At 44.2% G+C, this 21,184-nt stretch overlaps 1 protein-coding gene across 9 annotated transcripts in view; it reads right to left on the bottom strand.

The window, feature by feature from the left end:
• The window catches only part of LOC129514492 (formin-like protein 2), a 260,042-nt gene that overhangs the window by 47,094 nt on the left and 191,764 nt on the right, over window positions 1-21,184 (bottom strand). For all 9 annotated transcript variants that reach the window (XM_055333106.1, XM_055333109.1, XM_055333107.1 and 6 more), the window contains 3 exons: window positions 17,059-17,167; window positions 12,937-13,013; window positions 11,185-11,278 (listed from right to left, as the gene is read on the bottom strand). In XM_055333106.1, coding sequence (XP_055189081.1) covers window positions 11,185-11,278; window positions 12,937-13,013; window positions 17,059-17,167 — 280 coding nt within the window. The remainder of the gene's footprint in view (window positions 1-11,184; window positions 11,279-12,936; window positions 13,014-17,058; window positions 17,168-21,184) is intronic.

The raw sequence follows: 21,184 nt of genomic DNA on the forward strand, positions 1-21,184 counted from the left end.
GCGGGGGGGTGACTGGCAGGGCTGGACCACAAGCAGCAACCACTGAGCCATTTTCTTCTGCTGAGCAGGTCCAGTTGATGGCTGTGAATGACAACCAAGCAGGACTCTGTCCCTGGCAGGTGGGTACAAGGTGTGCAAGGACCGGACGGGAGCCCCATGCAGCGGCGCGGGGGAGGGAATCCAGGATGGCGCCCACCCCGCCAAGTAGAACAGCGCCCGGGCACGACCGACGAGCTGGGAAACAAAAGGCCTGGAAACCACCCGAAAGCTCCGTCTTTGAAACCCACTCAAGGCAGCGATGCTTTTGCAGACACGGGCCCTGACGAGCGGCAGGGCCAGCGTGCGCCCCCCGCACACCCAACTCACTTCCTGGCGAGGGAAGCAGCAATCCCTCGACACACCGCAGAGGTTTGTAACAACACCTGGGTCTGGAAACCAAAGCAGCTGTTTCCAGGTGGTCAGAGAGGGACCCTGGGACGAGCTCCACCGCGCAGTCCAAGTGACAGGGCCCTGTTCCTTGCATCCATCCTACGAACTGCCCTCAGGCTGCACTTTGTTCTTTTTTGTACATTCTTGTGCCCATCATTCAATTATGTGAGTTCCTCGTCCTCCCACTTGTACTACAGGAAGCACTTTCTCAGACGGAGCCATCTGGACACACAGAATAGGTATCACACAGGCACATGCTGATTAAAATTTTTTTATATAGAAATATGAAAACGTGGAATCGGGAGTACAGAGACCATGTGACTAACTTGTCACCTCAAGTAGGAACTTATGCCATAAGATGCCACACCCCCAGGTAGGTGCTCGCCCTCCTGGCTGTCCTTGTCGCACTGTGTCGTCTCTCCTGAGCATCCTTCTAGGCCCTTCCGAGCTGGCCTCTTACTCCTTCCTCTAGGCTGGCACGGTGACGTCCATCTCCTCAGTTACGATCCCCTTCTCTATTTGGATGATACCCCTCCCCCAACACACGCTCCCCAATACCTCTCCTTAAACCTGTTCTCTCATTCATCATCTTTAGTTCAGAACTACCAATCTGGGGATCCCTGGGTGGCTCAGCGGTTGGCGCATGCCTTCAGCCCAGGGCATGATCCTGGAGTCCTGGGATCAAGTCCCCCGTCGGGCTCCCTGCATGGAGCCTGCTTCTCCCTCCTCCTGTATCTCTGCCTCTCTTCCTCTATGTCTATCATTCATAAATAAATAAATAAATAAATAAATAAATAAATAAATAAATAAATAAATAAATAAATTTTTTAAAAAAAGAAGAAACTGACATTAGACATTTCACCATCACAAACAGAATGAATTTAATAAAGACAACGCTTATTTTCTTCACCAGAAAAAAAAAAAATCCCAGACACTTGTTTAGGGTGGCCGTGCAACTTTCTTCTAATGTCTCCTACCTGCACAGATCTCTACACTCCTCTTATGTCCATCCCCAAATTCACTGGGCCAGTCTGTCTTCTGCGGACTCTCGTGGCTTCACGTCCACGGTCATGGCCACAAGCTTCCCCCAGCATCTTCTCACGTCCTTCATCGCCAGGGTCGGTACTCTTTAAGATTTTCAGGATCGCGTAAAACGCCCTTCACAGATTTCCATGAAATCACATAGAACATGACCACACTTTATAAACTGTAGAGTGCTATAAACTGTACTAGTGCTATAACTAGTAGTTGCTTCTCTTCCCCGTTTTCTTTTCCTTCCAAGTTTATCTCCCAGGTGAGATTCCATCACAGGTTTCTGATCTCTCCACTACTACTGTCGCCTCCTCCAAAGCTTCATCCTGCCCGCGCCCTCCTGCTTTGCTCCGTAACGCGGACCCCCATCAGAAGGTTCCCCCGCCACGCAGCACGTTCGTCCTGGTCCAGCCCGCTCCGGGACAGGCCACGCGCCTTCTGTTCCCCCGACGTCCTCCACCCACCAAACAAACGCCAGTCTCCCTGTATAATCCTGCAGGAGCCCCATCCCCGGGGCCCATACAAATAGCCCCACTGGTCCTGGATTTTACTAATAAGTAAAAACACTCCAGTAAGCTGCCCATGCGATAACCATCCCAATTACGGTCGCGTTGCAGCAGAAAGCTGAAGGCGTCACATGAACATGCCCAGAAGCGTGTGTGGGACACCACGTTACATAAGGTTGACTCTGAGCCTTCTTGTGCTCAATGGTCTGGTAAAAACCCCAACGTCGCCATTTACTAAAGGACGCAGCAGGCCGATCCACTCTAAACCTGCTCTTCTTCGTTCCTACATCATAGGGTGGAGCTTGGGATGGAAGGGTACCAGCAGCCCGTTAGGACGCGGCAAACGATACCCGGCAGCCTTTCAATTTCTCGATTTGTATAGGCCTTTCTGTACCCATGATATAAGCCGCCGGCTAAGGTTTATAAAATGGAATACATTCAAGAACTCCGCTGGGGTTTTCTTTCTGAACAGTTGTTTGTTAATTTAAAAGAAACCAACCAAACAAAGCCCTTATGTACTAACTGTGGAGCCCAAATCACTTTTTTAAAAAATGTGCTTAAGGTTTCCAAGTATTTAACTTTCAAATGTAATCTGAGCTTGACTCACACACAGGGAGTCAAGCTCAATAAGCATATTCAGTGGCAATAACACCCAAAAAACTAGTTTAAATTAGAACAGCAAATAGAAGAAAAAAATCAGCACAATGATTAAAGTTCTGAATTACTGTCCTCTGTTGACCGTAGCACACATTTAGTCCCTAACTACCTACCTATTAAGGTCAACCCTGTCTTTCTCAAGGCAACTGAAGCTTTTGTGGTATAAAAATCATGTCTTTGGGATGCCTGGATGGCTTAGCATCTGCCTTCAGCTCATGATCTCCAGGTCCTGGGATCGAGTCCCGCATCGGGCTCCCTGCATGGAGCCTGCTTCTCCCTCTGCCTGGGTCTCTGACTCTGTGTGTCTCTCATGAATAAATAAAATTAAACATACATATAATATGTACACACACATATACATATAGTGCTCTGGGTCTAGGACTCAGCCATTGTTTAGCGCTGGACTTAATGACCACTAAAAATAACCTATAATCCGGATTTGACATTCTAAAACAATTCTGGTTTCACTTAATATAAACCTGCTTTAAAAAGCAGCTAGAACAAATATAGAATACCGAAGTATACTTAAGACCCAAGATACAGACTTAAGAAAAAAACCTCCTTGTTATACAAGTCAGGGTGGAGTGAGGGAGAAAAAGAATAGACAGGCGTTCTTTCACACAGAAAAAAGAAACCAAAGTGACCCTAAAATAGACTTGAACATTAGTCTGCAGAAATAAATGCCAGAATGGCAACCAAATCCTGCCCAGGAACTAAACCTCCGCACCCTAACGGTTCCTGGAGTAGGTGATGCTGCGGTCAGAGCTGTCAGTTTTCACTCCAGTTCTCGCATCGAGTCACAGCAGAGCTTCACACGGTCCGTGTGTACTTACAACCACAGCCCTCTGAAGGTCAAAGCAGCACTTGCCCGGGGAAAGTGCCAAGTGTAGGGCTTGTGCCAGGCTCAGATCGATGGGGGCCTTGAAGTCACACGCAGCCCTGGTTTTCTCCTGCGGGCTTTCGCGTGTATCTTCCCTGAATATGCCACGAGGCCACATATGCCTACTATTTCACAGTTGGCTAAGGGCCCGGTTTTAGAAATAGAATTTTTTTTCATGACTAAACACAAAAGGAAGCAATGCAGTGTTGTTTTTAAGAGGCTGCTATGAATGAAATAGGCGACGAGGCCCCCTGTGGTGTAAGCTGATCACAGGCTCCTGCACAGAGGGGGAGGGTCGAGTTAGAGCCAGGCTGAAAAGCAAAGCATCTCCCAGGTATCAGGATGGTCTCCTCCGCTCCCAGGTACCACTCCCCTACCCTCTTGTTTTATTTTGTTTTGTTTTGAATTCCCTTAAGCCACAGCAAAAGTTCTGCAGACATTAAGGGCTGAAGGAGCAGATGACTGTCAGTGGAGGAAGAGGCCCGAGGAATGAGAACTATGAATGGCAAGATCTCTAAAGCAGATCTCAAGTCCTAACCACACCCGGTCTGTCCAAGTGACCTCATGCTGAGCTCACTGCCAATGGACTCTTGCAGCAAAATATAACTGCTAGCTCTTTGCTGAGAGAGTGTTTTTTTTTTAATATTTTTATTTATTTATTCATGATGGGGGTGGGGGGGGCAGAGACACAGGCAGAGGGAGAAGCAGGCTCCATGCAGGGAGCCCGACGTGGGACTCGATCCCAGGACTCCAGCATCACGCCCTGGGCCGAAGGCAGGTGCTAAACCGCTGAGCCCCCAGGGATCCCCCCAGGGATTCCCCCCCCCCCCCCCCGAGAGAGTGGTTCTAAGCAAGTACTTGGAGGAGCCTGAAGAACACCTTTCCCCCGCTGCCCCTTGCTGCTTCAGACTCCAGGGCCGCACCAGGACCCTGGAATAAGACATGAAGTCTTTCTTCACCCGCCCCTCACTTCCCATCCCACCTTGTCTCTTCCCATCCCCTCCCTCCCTTTACGAATGGAGGGTAAACTACAGTAACTACAGTCCTTGAAGCTTTACTGGGATGCCACCTCCTTTGCATAAAAGGACGCCTTTGCTTGGTATGCTAGGTCAAGGCCACCTCCACACAAGATGTCCACAAAGAAGTCCACGTCCTAATCCCTGTTACCCGTGAATATTTACCATCCATGTAAAAGGGACTTTGCAGGTATGATTAAGATAAGGATCTTGTGATGGGAAGACTACCCTGGATTACCTGGGTAGAATCACAATGGCCACCCGAAGGAAGGAGGCCAGAGGGTTAGAGTCAGAAGAGGCCTTCAGCCAAGGAATGTATGCAGCCTCTGGAAACTGAAAGGGCAAGGAAATGGATTCCCCAAAAGAATGTCACTCTGTCGATGCATTTTATGCACATGACCAACAGAACTACAGGAAGGTATGCTTTGTTATAAGCCACTAGGTTTGTGGCAATTTATTACAGCAGCAGTAAGAAACTAATACACCTGGTTAACTTCATCTTAAATTCAGCTCAGGCACCCTTTCCTACGGGAAGCTTCCCCCAAGAGCACCCGTCCCATCTGCCTGCCTTCCTCCGCCTCCTCTTGGTGGTGGTTACTCCTCTTGCAAAGCATCCAATGCTTAACTTTATAAAGCCTAGTAGTTTAGCTATCAAAATATTTGTTTCCTTAACTGGATTCAGATGCTCCTTCTTAAGAGTAGGGCCTAGGTCTTACTCATTTTCTCATCGCCAGTGTTTATCGATGTTTCTGACACAAAGGGGCACTCAAATATTCATGAAAAATTTTCCAGTAAATTAGCATGAGTCATCCCTTAATGACCAACAGGAGACCAGCCTTCGCTTCCTTACAAGATGATAAAGACACAGATGATACAGAAATAACTAGTTCATTACCGGGGGCTCAGAAATCTTATGTAAATTGCTCCTTTCTCCTCTAGAAAGGCTCCCAAAATACGGCTTGCCCAGAGTAAACTGGCTTCAAAGAAATGGTGACCATCTTTCTAATTCCAATGAAAAGGCTTATAAAATTTCAGTCCTGAGGCAAAACCAAGTATTGGGTTGAGGAAAGACAGAGAAAACAGAAGAGGAACAACTAGAGATGTACTGGTAATTCTCAGAAGTCACGGAGGTGAACTGTATTTTCCAAAGACGACCACGGCAGCATCTCCCCCCTACATGTCCTACTGTGCTGTGACCCACCATTGAGAAGTCATCGGTGCCCCTTTGCATGTGTGTTGGCCTTAGTGACTCACTCATAACCAAGAGGATGCAGCAGAAATGACACTGATGACACCTGACACTGGCCCAGACGACATGAGAGAACTTCTATCACTTTGGAGACCTGATCTCCAGATGCTCCTCTGGATGCTCCCCTCTTGGAAACCAGCCCCCAGCCACAGGGAATTCCCCACGGAGGCCCTCTGGTTGGCAGGTCCCACCAAGCTCAGCCTTGAAGTCATCTCGGCCCTGAAGCTAGATACGTGAGTGAAGAAGCCTCCAGATGACTTCCTGTCTTCCCTGATGAGGCCCTGGGCGTGACAGAGCAGGACAGTCATCCCCACCATGCCGGGCCTGGCCTCCTGGGCACAGTAAGACGATGTCTGGTGTAATTTATTATACACCAGCAGCAACTGTCCAAAAAAAATAACTGCTGTGACTCTGCTTCCTGATCACCAAAGACACACTGTCCACAGAAGAGTCTCGGGGAATCAGGTTAGCATCGTTCTGGCCTCATGCTCTGAGCTATGGCTCTCACAGCTTGAGAGCTGAGAAAATACATTGCTTATAGTTCGGTCAGAGACTGAAAAAAGTACCCTTCCCTCCATGAGGAACATTTTTACCATGGAAGGAGTCATCCGAATGGTCTTGTGCTGGATTTATAATCCTACACCCTCCAACGTTGGAGAAGTTAGATTAGACGGGATTAAGCTCAGAAGGACGCTGGAAGCGCACCAAAATGTCTGCTCTCCTTCCTGCCCAATTTGGCCCACTGTAAATAAAACTTGACAGGCCTTCTTAAATCAACTTAATAACGTGTAGCACAAGTGCTTTCGGGTGCCCGGTAGCTAAACCACATCAACTTTCTGAGGAGGCCTTCTAGAAAAAGGCGAAGAAACGAATGACTACTGCCAAGACTGCTGCATACAGGAGCACTGGTGGCCTTGAGTGACTCACTTCACGAGGCTCTGCCTCCCCACACTGGAAGGGCAGGAGTAGGAAGGAGGTGGGCCCCGAATAACCAAACTCAAGCCTCAGGCTTCTTTGTTAAAGCCAGATGCTGTCATTTTGGAAGCAGAAGAGAACACAGTTATAATCATTCTGGAATCCTGATGAATTCCAGGTGCACGTCCCAGCATCCTGGGGGAGCTGGTAGCTCAAAGCCCTCCAAGAGCTTTATTACTGGTATCACAGCAGGCCATTCCATCACAGAATCTATGGGGCCTCAGTATCTGTCCCTCTGATTTCAAATGGGAGCACTTTTTTTTTTTTTTTTGCCAGACTCTTGGAGACACTTTCTTAAAGGCAGTTTGTCAGATGTCCAAAGAAGAGAATGGAAAACCAGTAGGAAGACTCAGAAAAGTAGGAGAGCAAGGTCTAGGTAGAAGATCTCAATGTCGAAACTGGATTCAACGGTGTTTATACCTGTAAAGTGGGGGTAGGTCATGTCCTTAACCCACAAGTGTACTTTTATGACCCAGCAGATCACTAGCTGTGGTCCATGTCATTTGGGAGAGAAGGAAGAGCATAATCAGAACCTCAAGTAGTGTTTATGGTGGCGAGGCCTCAAGGGCACACAGCCGGAGAGTCTTGCCACATTTCAGGAACGCCTGCCCATTTTCCAGGCCTGTTTCTCTGGGCATCTTGTCAACCTGTGCATTTCTCGACATCCTTCCAATCCACCCTTTCTACTGTTTGAGTCAGTTTCTGCTTCTCACAAATAAGACCCTGAATTCATGCAAATACCAAGAGAGCGACCTTTGTTTCCAAATGTATTTTTTCCTGTCTAGGAGGCCAAATGTTCAAAAAGACATATTGCTATGCAACTAAGAAAGTATCGATTTAGACAAGATGGTAATAGATCCCTCCACATGGCAAAATTAGCCAGTTAGCGAAAAACAGATGACTCCTTGTTCTCACCCTGGTCCTCAATTGAAGACCATAAATTTTCATGAGGAGATGTTTCAACACTGAAACCAGATGTGTTAATTCCATTTAGAAAAAAAAAATTTCTTTTAAGAGAAAAGAATTCAAAGAGCATAATGGTTGACTAAATGGTTTAGTCTTTACCTACTCACTATGCTCAAATTTTTAGGCATGTCACCATGCTTGGTGTCAGAACTCAGTTATCCTCAAACACACTGAGGTGATATATGTGCTTCCTCAGTGACACCTGGCCTAGCCTCAATCTCAGCACCCACAAAAGCAAGGCCTTGGGTTAATATTCCTCTGGCCATCAGATATCATTAAATTGGAAATGCTAAGGCACGGATTCCAGATACTATAAGGATATGTGATGAAATTCGTTGCAAAACCACAGAAAACCAAACTTGTTGAGATTCTGAATATTAATTAAAATTTGAGAAATTTCAGGAATCGTACATAAAAGACTATCAAAAGCTAAGAGATACGCTCCTTCTATTTACATTTGAATTAATTAGAGGTAGTCAAATAGGACAGAATGGAGCTGTTGGCTCAAGAAGTAGAGGGGGAAAACATCCTGCTACATACTTAAGATGCATGGTCTTTAAACTTCCCTTTAGCATCTGGTGCCACATTGCAACAGTACGCTTGGCTGTGCTTTAATAATGATCAAAGCCCAAAGAATCTGGCTCCTCTAATGCCCTTTACTTTATTTGCAAAACAAGATACTCATGTCAAACCCCACAACCTCCATCAGTCCCCCCAGCGAAAACAAGGATAATCCCATCATCCTCCTTAAAGAGAGGAATGGAATCCCAACTTACTAAAAGGGATAAAAAGCTTTAGAAACAATCTTAAAGGCAAAGACTGTTGGCCCTACTCCCTAGTATCCTGGTACCTGGTATGGTACTCTTCCTGCCATGAACAGTTCAATATACATTACTCTCACCAACACCCCATCTGCACAAGCACCTGAGATCACAAGTACAACTTTTCGTAATCAGGAACAGCTGGCTCCCAAATCTCCCTAAACCCAGGAGATTCCACTGACATTTTTTGCTAAGATGATTAAAGAATACCCTCTTGACCATGATGTATAAGAAAGAAAAAAAAAAAAACCCTCACATAAAATGTTAGAAAAGAGAAAAGGAAGAAATTCAAAAGATTCTGGGCTGACAATGGTATTACATTAAAAAAAAAAAAAGGATCAACACAAAAGTAATACTTTCTCGCCCTAAGGTTGAACAGATAAATGGATTGGTGCTCCTTTACCTAGCCATAAGAATAAAGTTTCTGAGGTGCATGCTCCTGCCCTGTGTTCATTCACATGGCTATTAGGATAATCCTTTTGTTTGGTCTGTCTACACGACTCTACACCTTGAGGTCAATGCATGCACCCATTATGCCCTAATGGCTAAACCATCTACAATTCTGATACCAGGTCATTAAAACTCAACTCTGCAAGTATCATCATGCATGAGAAAGGCATTCTCTTTTCCCTAAAAGGAAACAAAATTAACATCCACTTCATGAATTAATGGTTTTAATTGTACACAATTATAATTTTAGGACATAACTTGACCTGCAATATAGTCACATGCTTGTGATCTTGCTTATGTTATAACATAACAACACTGATAACTCTACAGTGAAGTGCTTCTGATGTGGAAGGAATTAGGTGATATGTCCAAATATGATCAAACGATAAAGATTTGGGAGTTACATTAGCTTCGCATGCTGTTTCACTTTCCTATTAGACCCATCTCCCCAAACATATATCTCTTTACTTATAAATTTTATGTACTAATATAGGATATATAAACACATGCAGACAAGCATTCATACATTTCTTATCTCTAAAGCCTTTTTTAAAAAACCAAAGTCTGAATTTAAAGATTCACTCTTATTCCTCATAATCTTGGAACCTGGATATTTTTTTACTATCACTGAGGCTGAATAGCTAAAAAGACAATATTTGATTCTGTCCATGGTCAGCATTAACAAAATGGATAACGTCAAAATCTTAAAGTGGTGACTAAAGGGAGGGAAACAAATAAAAAGGCAAGAGTACTGATTTTCCTGCTGACATCTTTGAAGCTTTCTAGCCTACATACATGGTCATGGGTCACTTGCTAGTACATCTGGAAGCTGGGTAGTAAGTCCAATGAAAGGGGTAAGGTGGGGGACATGGCTCTGAGGTCCTAATTCAGTATTTCCCCCCAGAGTTTCACACACAGATGGGCCCAAATGCCACCTAAAACAGAAGTTCAGGATCAGGAGCACCAAATCCCTGTCCTCACTCTGCCGCTTATCTGGCTATGTGGCTATGGGAAAACAAAGTATTTGGAATTTTATTCTTTAGAACATGTAGATATTAATACATGTCTCATATACTCCCATAGAACCACTTGACTTTGAACACAAATAAAAATTAATTTAAAAAAAAAATCTTTAAAAATAAAAAATAAAAAAATAAAAAAAAAAAGAACCACTTGACTTTATGGGTGTACCTGGCATAGCACCTGCCATATAGTAGGTCTTCAACAAATACTAGCTTGGTTCTACCCAGAGGCTCCCAGGAAAGGTAAGACAGAGTCTAGATTTCCCTCTGAGATCTGGATTCAAATCCAGAAGCATCTGGAATCAAATGGGATCACCAAGAGAAGGCACAGCGTGGCTGACAGCCCTACTGAAGCCTGGCTCCAAGTGCCTTTACTTCAGATGCTAGGGGCACAGATGTTAGGCACATGATAGGGGGGCCAACAGGCACTCTTCATGGCCATGTCACCCTGCACACTACCACCAAGGGAAATTAGCAATTTTTTCAGTTGTTGTGTCTTGATAGTTTGGGCCACCATCCTCGGTATCATATTTTCTGTAAGTATTTCTTCCTCTATAGTCATTTCAGTTTTCATTTTCAACCATGCGTGTCCACTGTCTAGGACAGGATCACCCGGTTAAGATTACAAGCTGCTAAAATCAGTGTATTTATTTGAGAAGTCTTTTGGGGGCATCCAGCACAGCAGTGATAATACTTATGATTTGGGGAAAGTTACTATGATCAAAGAGTCCACAACATGTACATGGTGGATGCTCAAGTATCAACCATAACGAAAACCTCAGACATTCAACAAAACATGCTTTCAAACTGGCAATTCCATGTTCTCCAAAGTAAAATGGATCCCACAAAAAAAGTTTTTAACTTTTCTTGGAAACGAGACACCAAAGAAAGCTTAACGCATCCATCAAAGATAATTTAGACTAGGTACATCACTTCTCCCTCGTTGACATCTTAGAAAATTAACTATTATACCCCTTAGGCCCCAGAATAAATAAAAGAGTAAACCATGGATATGAACTAGACTTACTGTGGTGACACAATACAAATATTGAATCCTTGTGTTGTACACGTGAAACTAAGGTTAATTATACCTCATTAATAAAACACACACAGAAAAGGTAAATCACTCTGTTCAAAGACTTCCAAATATGTTTGTGTGAGCAAACTACAAAGTAACCTACCTCCTTAAAGTTGTCAAATGCTGATAAAATGATTTCATGCCCGCCTCTGACGAGACAAACAGCTGCCAACAGCTCCAAGACAAGGGCTTTTGTTCTGTCGAAACAAGAAGAAACCAGCAAAAAAAAAAAAAATATATCAGTGAAAGTAACATGATGAGTCAGCTTCTCCCTCCTTCCAAGATGACTGGGATAATAAAATATTTGCTTGTGTTATTTTTTAAAGACTTTTACTAAGGTATATTTATATCAAGGTACATTTTTAAACCTTTACTAATGCAATTGATGTAACAGATTTAGAAGGAATGTTTCCCATTCCCAAAATTATAAATTACTCACTAATGAAAATTAATTCTGGGAAGATTCGTCTTTTACTTCTACCAGTGGGTGACTCAGTACAATATGTTTGAAAAAGCTTTACTGATAAACTTAGACAACTGGGAACTTGGGAATTTTCAGGAAAACAACCCACTGGTTAAATGTTTTCCCTGGTTTTAGAGTCGGAGAAATAACATTTGCCCAAAAAGTTCAAAATCTACTGAAATTAAAGTCCTACATTTCAGACCTGCTAATTTGCAAATGGTGCCATAAAGACCCCCTAAGACAACGTGAGTTTCCACCACCACTTCTTCAATGATCTGAGTGGAGCTGTATTACAGCAGTGCTAGGATAGGATATTTTCTGATTCAAGAAAACTCTATCAGAAATACTTTTAGAAGGAAATCCTTAGTAATACAGTCTAAGTTTTCAGATTCAACATCAAGAACAGCATTGTTTTCTCATAATAAGATCACTTCAGTATTTTTTTCCCCAAGAGAAAAAGTCATTGCCAACCTCTAAATGAAGACTGGCCTGTTAATCCACAATGTTAATTATCTTAAGAAAAATGAGTAACAACTTCCCTACACTAGAAGGCAGAGAAAAAGCATGACTACCCAGATTTTTTAGTAAACTAAGGAAACGGCCACAAAGCTGCAAAAAAAAACTATAATCAGAGAAAGTTTGAAATAATATTCAACATTTAAATAGGACTTCACAGTTTTCATTTCATTGCATAACAGAAAGGGTCTCATTTGTAATTAGATTTTTTAGTTGTACTAACAAGTTTTCAGGTACAGAGCTTAAATACAGAAGTATCTGGTGAAGATGTGTGAAGTGCAGAATGCCTCACCAGAATGGAAGACCTCTCATAGCAAGTAGAATAAATGGATGAAGGCGGGCTGCTGGGGGCAGTCTGTGCTCTGAATAACGAAGTGACCAGAAGAAGCAATTTGCATGCACAGTTATTTTTGTTTTCCGTTTCTTTTTTTGTTTGGTCATAAACCTACGTAGGTAAAGGTTGCAAAGTGAAGTGCGGACAGGGGCCGGTGGCCGTAGTCAGCTTTGCAGTAAGTGTTGCAACTCAGTCTGCAGGAAAACCCTCCTGGCCCCAGTCCTAACAACCCGGCAACCTCGTGCTCTCTACCCAAATCTTGCAAAATTTGCAAGGATGCTAAGAACCAGGCCTCGAAAGAAGGGAAAGCTTGAAGAAAACGGTGAAGGAAGGGGTAGTGTTGTCGCAGTTGCTCAACCACACCACATGGGAAATTACAACTCAGCTGAGAAGAAAATTCTGCACAGCCAAGGAGCCCACTGGCAACCTCGATTCAAAGAGGTGCCCTTTAAAGTTTCAAAGCTCTAACCTGACTAAGTGTTGACTAGCTCTCTTCTTTCCCTAGTTAGATTTGCACTTGAAAAATAACAAGATGAACTTACCTCGGATTCTTGTTGTTCAAGCTCAGGGCAATCTCGTTTACAGCATGTGGATGAGACATGACCATGTTGAAGCCATACTAAAATCGACGTGAAAAAAAAAAAAAAAAGCATTAGGCGTCAACTTAGGGGACTGTCTATATGTTGACCAAAAAAAAAAAAAAAAAGAACCTGAAGATTGTACCCAATGCAAGTTATGCCATCATAAATGAATTTACGTCTCTGGCACATCCATGTGGTAGAGATTCTCTATGAAAAAGTTTAGGAATCATGCTATTATTATCAAGGGGCCATATTCTCATTCTTTATGATTGAACCACATGTTTCTCTTTATTAAAATGGTGAAAAGGCTCCAGTCCAGTGATCCTCAATCTGGCTGCTCATCAAAATCACGTGGAAGAGTCAACAAACACCTAACGCTGATTTTCCAGCATACGCCCCAGGCCAATGTACTCTGAATCTCAAGGATGGGCCCCTGGCACCTGAAATTCTCTTCTTAAGCTGACTTCACTGTGCAGCCAGGGTTCACAACCACTGCTTCTAGTCCCCACTCCAGGCAACGGCTTTTGGGACCAGCCCGTAGGAAGACCTGCCTTGTTTTGAGGCCTGGTAGGTAAATGACGTCACGTGTTTAACAACAGGCTCCAGAATCACTGTGGAGTCTACTGACTTGAGGAGTTACTCCTACTCCAAGCTCACTCTCAGTTCATGACCTTACTCCTAATTATACTGAGAAAATATAAGCCAACAGGAACAAAAACAGCTTCTAAAAGCTCTCACCCCCACGTCAATCCTCCCATAGGTCCACAGCTTACGTCCCTCACCTCTTCCTGAAGAACCTTTCTGGGCTCAAAACCAAGGCCATCCCCTCTACTGGAGTCTTTGATCCCATTCCCTCCCCAGCAACTCACCCATCCCTCATTCTTCTAACACACCCAATTAAACAGTCACAACAGCAAAGTCTTGACCCTACACCCTATGTCCATCTACTGCCTTATATCCTGCCCCCCCCCCAACCTCTACATCCAAACTCCAAGCACTCGCTGTCCCCAACTCTCCTCCTGCTGTATCTCTTGCAATCACTTTAATCAGGGGTTCCGTTCCCTCTTCCCCACGGAAACCGCTCTCTCCAGCATCACCAACGACCCACCTCGTTGAGCCCCCGGCCACCTCTCACTTTTCATCTTACAAGACTTAGCGGCAGCACAGGTCACAGCTATGCACTCTCTTCTCCTTGAAACACCTGCTGTACGTGCCTCCTACCTGGATGGCTACTTCTCAGACTCCATCAGGTTTTCCTCAGCTCGCTGACATTTCAGCAGAATGCCCCAGGATTCATACTTTAGACCTCTTTGCTTGTCTGTCTTCCCCTGTTGCTCTCGAGCACCCCCTACCCCCTGGCTTTAAACACCATCTATTAGTTCCCAAATTTCTATCTCCAGCCTAGACCTCCGCCCTAGGTTCCAGGCTGGCATACCCAACCACCCACTTAAGGTCTCTATTTGGATGACTGCAGCCATCTCAACGGTAACATTCCAAAAACTTCACTCCTAATCTTGTCTCCCAAATCTGATCATCCTGTAGCCTTCCACATCTTAGTAGATGGCAACTCCGTTACATGGGCCCCAGATAAACACCTCGGAGCCACCCTCCTCTCAACACACAGCCAATGCTGCTGCCTCTACTGTCAAAACCAGAATCTGGTCACCTCTCATCATCTCTACTATTATCCCAGTCCGTACCTCCATCAACACTCACCTGAGATTAATGCAGCAGCCTCTTTTTAAAAAGATTTTATTTATCCATATGAGAGAGAGAGAGAGAGAGAGAGAGAGAGAGAGGCAGGCAGAGACAACAGGCAGAGGGAGAAGCAGGCTCCACGCAGGGAGCCCGACGCGGTACTCGATCCCGGGTCTCCAGGATCACGCCCTGGGCTGAAGGCGGCGCTGACCACTGGGCCCCCCCCCCTTCCCCTGGGCTGCCCAATGCAGCCGCCTCTTAGATGATCTACTTCCTTGTGCCTTTGCCCTCCAAGGTCAACCCTAAGCACAGAAGCTAGAAAGGTCACGTTAAATCAAGTGCCAGGTCCTGTCACAGGTTTCCTCAGAACTGTTCAACAAGCTTTCCGCCCGCAGTAAAGCCAAAATCCTCCCACTGACTCTTACAGCCCTACCCAGCCGGGACCCCGTGTTAACATCAGATTTCAACCCCTGCTCTTCTCCTCTCACTTATTCCAACCCAGACAATCCGGTCTCCTTTCTGCGCTTCAAGCACAGCAAACTTATTCCCGCCCTATGGCCTTTGCACTCGCCCCCTTTTCTATCTAGATTCTTCCTTCCCTAGAACCTCTTACCTTGTTCCCTAGTTACAACTGCTACAAGGACAAACTGCTACTTCTCCATGATGCTTCCCTGAACTGCACACACATTTTCATCACTTCTATTCCCATTTCTTGGCTAATTTTTCACAGTATTAGTAACAGTTCTCTGGAGCCATTCTTCCTGGATTTAAATCTATTTACTGACTCTATGATCCTCGGCAAATTACTTAATTCTGTGTCTCAGTTCCCTCATCAGTAAATTGGGGAGAGTAACATTACCAATCGTGTAGGACTGTTATGAGCTTTAAATTAAATAAATAGGCTTAAAAGTACCGGTCCTATTAGAAAGTACTCTGTTAGTTTTGTGTTTTGGGGTCTTTTTGGGTGGGGAGTTAGTATTAGCTTTTGTTTCAATTCACCATCATTATTATCTAGAATGCTGTATGATTTCTCAAGTTATTTATCATCTATCTTCCCTCATTAGACAGTAAGTTCCCTGGGGCATTTATTTATTTAATGTATTCCCTTTGCTCTGAACAGGGTCTATCTGGCAATGCTTAAAAAATAAGCATGATTTTAAGCTTATTGAAAGTGATTGAAAGAAATAAAATACACATTTCCCTTCTCAAATTCAATTCAGCATCCTTACGTCGGGTTCGAATTCTAATACTGACCCTCCCCACCTATCCATTTATTTTCCACCTCTGCTTGGACCCACCTGTAGCATCCCTATTCATGGATATCAGTCCTATTTTTATATTCCAATTATGTTTTCTGATTCTTCCCCTAGTTCTGCTTATCTAACTTTGACCCTGTCAGTTCACTCTTGATACTACAGGCTCCAACTTCCACTTTATTGCTGGAGTTAATCCAACACACACATTAATCTCTGTTATGATGGAGATCACCTGAATCAAAATCACCCATAGCAGGGATCCCTGGGTGGCTCAGCGGTTTAGCACCTGCCTTCGGCCCAGGGCGTGATCCTGGAGACCGGGGATCCAGTCCCACGTCGGGCTCCCTACATGGAGCCTGCTTCTCCCTCTGCCTGTGTCTCTGCCTCTCTGTGTCTCTCATGAATAAATAAATGAAATCTTAAAAAAAAAAAAATCACCCATAGGAGGAATCTGCCCTTGTAACAAGGATCCTCCAGGTGCTTTTTATAAAGATTAAGCACCACTAAGTCCAGAGGCGCCTGAGTGGCTCAGTTGGTTAAGCACCTGCCTTCAGCTCAGGTCATGATCTCTGGGTCCTGGGATCGAGTCCCGAGTCAGGCTCCCTGCTCGGGTGGGGAGTCTGCGTTCCCCTCTGCCCCTGCCCCTCCTGCTTGTGCTTGCGTGTGTGCTCTCTGTCTCAAATAAACAAAATCTTTAAAAATTCAAAAAAGAACCACTAATCCAACACAATAATTATAACTTCTCACCTTTTTACCATCTAACCCTTTGAGAACCACTTACCCACGTGAGAGTCTATCCATTCCTCGTGTTCTAAAATTGTTCCGTTAATGCCCACAAGCAGCAGCTTACTCAATCTTCAATGGTCACAAACATTTACCAAGTAATCTACACAAGTCTATGACTGTAGGAGAAAACTATCTTCCGTAAATACATCACAAAGGACAAATCCCAATTAAAATACAGGCATTGAGTTAAATCTTGAGTATTAAAACGAACCAGACCCTTTTTAGTAGAATAGCATTAAATCCTGGTTTTCAAATAGAAATAAGACAAAGAAACCAAAGAGAACAAGATATAAATCTGACAAATTGAGATTTTTTTTTTTAAGGAATCAGAACACAAACATACCTGGTAATTCATGATGGCACGTAAACACATGATACACACGTGTACGTCATCCTTCTTACTCACTAATCTTGAATTTTTCAAGGTTCTTCTGCTTGGCAAAGTATTATATCTACAAATAAAAAGGGAAATTTCTATAAAACTGTAGATTACCTTCTCAGGACAGGTACATGCACTTAAAAAATGGAACTTGTTCTGTCTTTGCCTGCACCTGAGTGAGGACTGGCAGGTTGAAACCACCACCATCAAGCCCATCGCCGCAGAGCCATGGCCGCAGACTGCAAGGCCTACATGATTCTGTGTCCGGTCATCATCTAGTCAAGCCAGACACTAGGGACAAGGGGACTCCATCTCGTTCACGGCACATAACGCATCAGATCGTGCACAAGGTCCATAAACAACCCCAGGCTCCTAATCAGGAAGCCAGGCAAGATGTGCAGACGTGACTGAAACGACATGCCGGCCGACTGCGTCTGCAACCCAGTGAAGGAGTGAGTTTACACACAGACCTGGAATCCTCTGGCCCAAGGTGAGCTGCACCTTCGCGTTACTGTTCTCAGGATTCCCTGTTGGGCGTTTAGGCCTCGGCAAGGCCTACATCAGCAACTCGATACCAGCCTGTGATGCTGGACCTTTAAGGATTCAGATGCCTCCTCAGCCCGAACCTCGCTTAAGCCAGGCGTGGAGGCCGAAGCAGAGACGCAACAGGCTGAAATTCCACCGGGCGCAGCGGCTTCAGCGTTAAGACGACTCGTCCTAGAGCCGGCGCCGCTCGGCCCAAGCTCCCACCCCGGAGTTCCAGAGCCGCACGCACGAGGCAGGGCGAGGCGGACGAGCGCCCACCACCACGCGCGGGCATGCCAGCTCTACGCGGGCGCCCACGTGAGGTTTCCTCTGCAGCTCCACGCCTGAAACACAAGCCAATTTTCAAAAACTGTCACCTACTCTCCTATAGCGTCAACTGCAGAAATGATCCGCAAAATGAGCCACAGGCCTGCCTTCTTCTTGAGCTAATTAAAAAATTTAAAGGAAGTTCTGATGAATGTTAACCGCTTTCAAAAGTCCCGCAGGTGCTGGCTAAGAGATGAAAACTGAATTGACAAGTTTGTCTGAAACTGTTTCTCTGAGCAGCCCTCCTAATTCCTTTTCTTTTCAAAAACTATGAAACAGAAGATGATTTTTTCACATAAGCCTACGAATGACCCAAATATACTTGCGAAACGCACTTCAACGTTTGCCTCCATATACCTGAATGTATAAAACTTAGCTTGCTTATGCTAGCCTCGGGAAGAATGCTTTATTATTACTTTTTTACCAAATGACGTGTATCATGTCTGTTTTACATGCATATGCATAGGCACATGTGTTAAGGAAAAACAGAAGAAAATATGCTAGAAATGCAATGAATTACATAGTTGTTATCTCAGGTGATGTGAATGTAGATTTATCTTTTTTTGTTCACACATAATTTCTAATTTTCCTATAATTAAAAAAACTTCTATAATAAAAATAGTTTACCATAACTAGGGGGAAAAAAAGAAGACTGCTTTATTCAAGGACTTCCTGCCTTATACACACTTGGAAATAAAACTACAGCAATGGAGGCTGGCCTAATTCTCTTCAAACGCAAAAAAACAAAGTTAAGGAAACAAATTCAGATTTTCGTGATAGTAAGCATAATTTCAATATCCAAAATACAACTGTGGAACATGTCTCTTTGCCACAGCCCCAGCCTGAGCATGTCTGCTCACACACTTCACGGAGGGCTCAGGAGGTTGGTGCCTCTTCAAATAGTAACCACACGGCCAACCTGACCCAAATGCATGTGGTCTTTAGTCTATATGAGAAAGCTCCCCCCACCCCCGCCATTTCTTTGTATTTCTTTAATGGCATCACTTTCGAAGCATAGGAGAGCTGACGAGACAGTCAGTCAGCATTTTTCATTGGAAGCAGTGGCTACCAGAGCAAAACAACGTTATCTCTGATTAAGCTTAAAAAAGAAAAAAAGAGGGCAGCCCGGGTGGCTCCACGGTTTAGTGCCGCCTTTGACCCAGGGCATGACCCCGGGGTCCCGGGATCAAGTCCCACGTCGGGCTCCCTGCATGGAGCCTGCTTCTCCCTCTGCCTGGGTCTCTGCCTCTCTCTCTCTCCTCTCTGTGTATTCTCATGAATAAATAAATAAAATCTTAAAAAAGAAAAAAAGGTGATTTTCAAGGGAATCAACTGTCTTCTGCTAAATTATATTTATGTGCGGCAATGACTGCAGGAGATCTACTGACCAAAGCAAGTAACTCTGTAAAGAAGATGCACAAGTCCCTTCCACACAGGTGCAGATTTCTGCGTCACTGTTGTATACATTTGAATGATTTTGCCAAGTAGACCAAACATACACATTTAATGTATGATGTAAAGTACGATGTAAAGATCTCTCTTTAATGAGCAGGTTTCTTCCTTTCACTTATTAATCAAGTTCTTAAGCTTCAGGATTTTACTACAATTCTAAGAAGATGTGTGTTTGTCATTACTTGCATTATTTGTAGAAAGTAGCAAAAATGGATTAATTATAATATTCTAATTACTTAGCAGCAAAAGAAGGTTTCTATTTATTCTTGTAGGTGGGTAATCTCAAATATACATCCTGGATCTACACTTAAAATGTATTTAATATAAAACAGAACATGGATACTTATCAATATTTAAGGATCTTAAAAATATAGGTCAATAAAGAACAATGTGTATTTTATTTATTGATATTCTCTGCTTAAAAATATATAGATAAGCATTTTTTTCTAAGGTGTAAGGCATTTAATTTAAAATTTATTTTTCTCCCATTTTGGTTTATACAAATATGGAGAATTAAAGGCAACATTTGAACTTGTATTTAAAATCACAGCTTCAGGGGGCGCCTGGGTGGCTCAGGGTGTGACCCCGGGGTCCCGGGATTGAGTCCCACATCCAGCTTCCCACATGGAGCCTGCTTCTCCCTCTGCCTGTGTCTCTGCCCCTCTCTGGGTGTCTCTCATGAATAAATAAATAAAATATTTAAAAATAAATAAAATAAAATGACAGCATCACAATATATTTTTTTAAAAATACCACTACAACCCATAATGAAAAATCAGCACTGAAAGCCAAAGGTGATCTGTGATATCCTTTAGACAATCTTTCCTGATTCAGATCAGTAAATTGAAGCCCAAAGAAATGACAACACACAGCAGATAAAAAGTAAGAGACAAGACTCCAAGGGTGCTCCCTGGGATTTAGGGTAGCCTCTTTTTACAAGTTGCAACTCAAGCACAATCTGTCAGGTTATCATGTGCAAAAACTACCACCACAGCCATCTGTGCTGGCAAGTTCTTTGTCAAATGTTCACATCCGTCATCCTGACAGCACTGGGTCTATATAGGTGTCATTTCCCCACTCCCAGTAATTATTTCACCAGGCAGGGTTAAGGCTCAGTTTGCTAAGAACAGCAGCATCTGGGCATCTTTTTCAGAACACAGTGGCCAATGCACTTGGTAAGCAGTTTTTGTTTTTGTTTTGAAGATTTTATTCATTCTTAGAGAGAAAGCATGTGCAAGGGGAGGGGCAGAAAGGGAGGCAGAGGGATAAGCAGACTCTGCACTGAGCATGGAACCTCGGCTTGATCCCATGTCCCTGAGATCATGACCTGAGCCGAAATCAAGGGTCAGATGCTTAACAGACTGAGCCACGTAGGCACCCAGGAAAGCAGTTTTCTTTTTTATTTGACAAAAAGTGAGAGAGGGAGAGCCCAAGGAGGAGCAGCAGCGGAGGGAGGAAGAGGAGCAGGCTCCCCACTGAGCAGGGAGCCCGATGCAGGGCTCGATCCCAGGACCCCAGGATCATGACCCAAGCCAAAGGCAAACACTTAACCGACTGAGCCACCCGGGCACACCAGCAGTTTTCTTTTCTTTTTTTTTTTTTATTTATTTATTTATGATAGTCACAGAGAGAGAGAGAGAGAGAGAGAGAGAGAGAGAGAGAGAGAGAGGCAGAGACACAGGCAGAGGGAGAAGCAGGCTCCATGCACCGGGAGCCCGACGTGGGATTCGATCCCGGGTCTCCAGGATTGCGCCCTGGGCCAAAGGCAGGCGCCAAACCGCTGCGC

Source organism: Nyctereutes procyonoides, unplaced genomic scaffold, assembly GCF_905146905.1.
Source record: "Nyctereutes procyonoides isolate TBG_1078 unplaced genomic scaffold, NYPRO_anot_genome, whole genome shotgun sequence".
NCBI classification, from domain to species: Eukaryota; Metazoa; Chordata; class Mammalia; order Carnivora; family Canidae; genus Nyctereutes; species Nyctereutes procyonoides.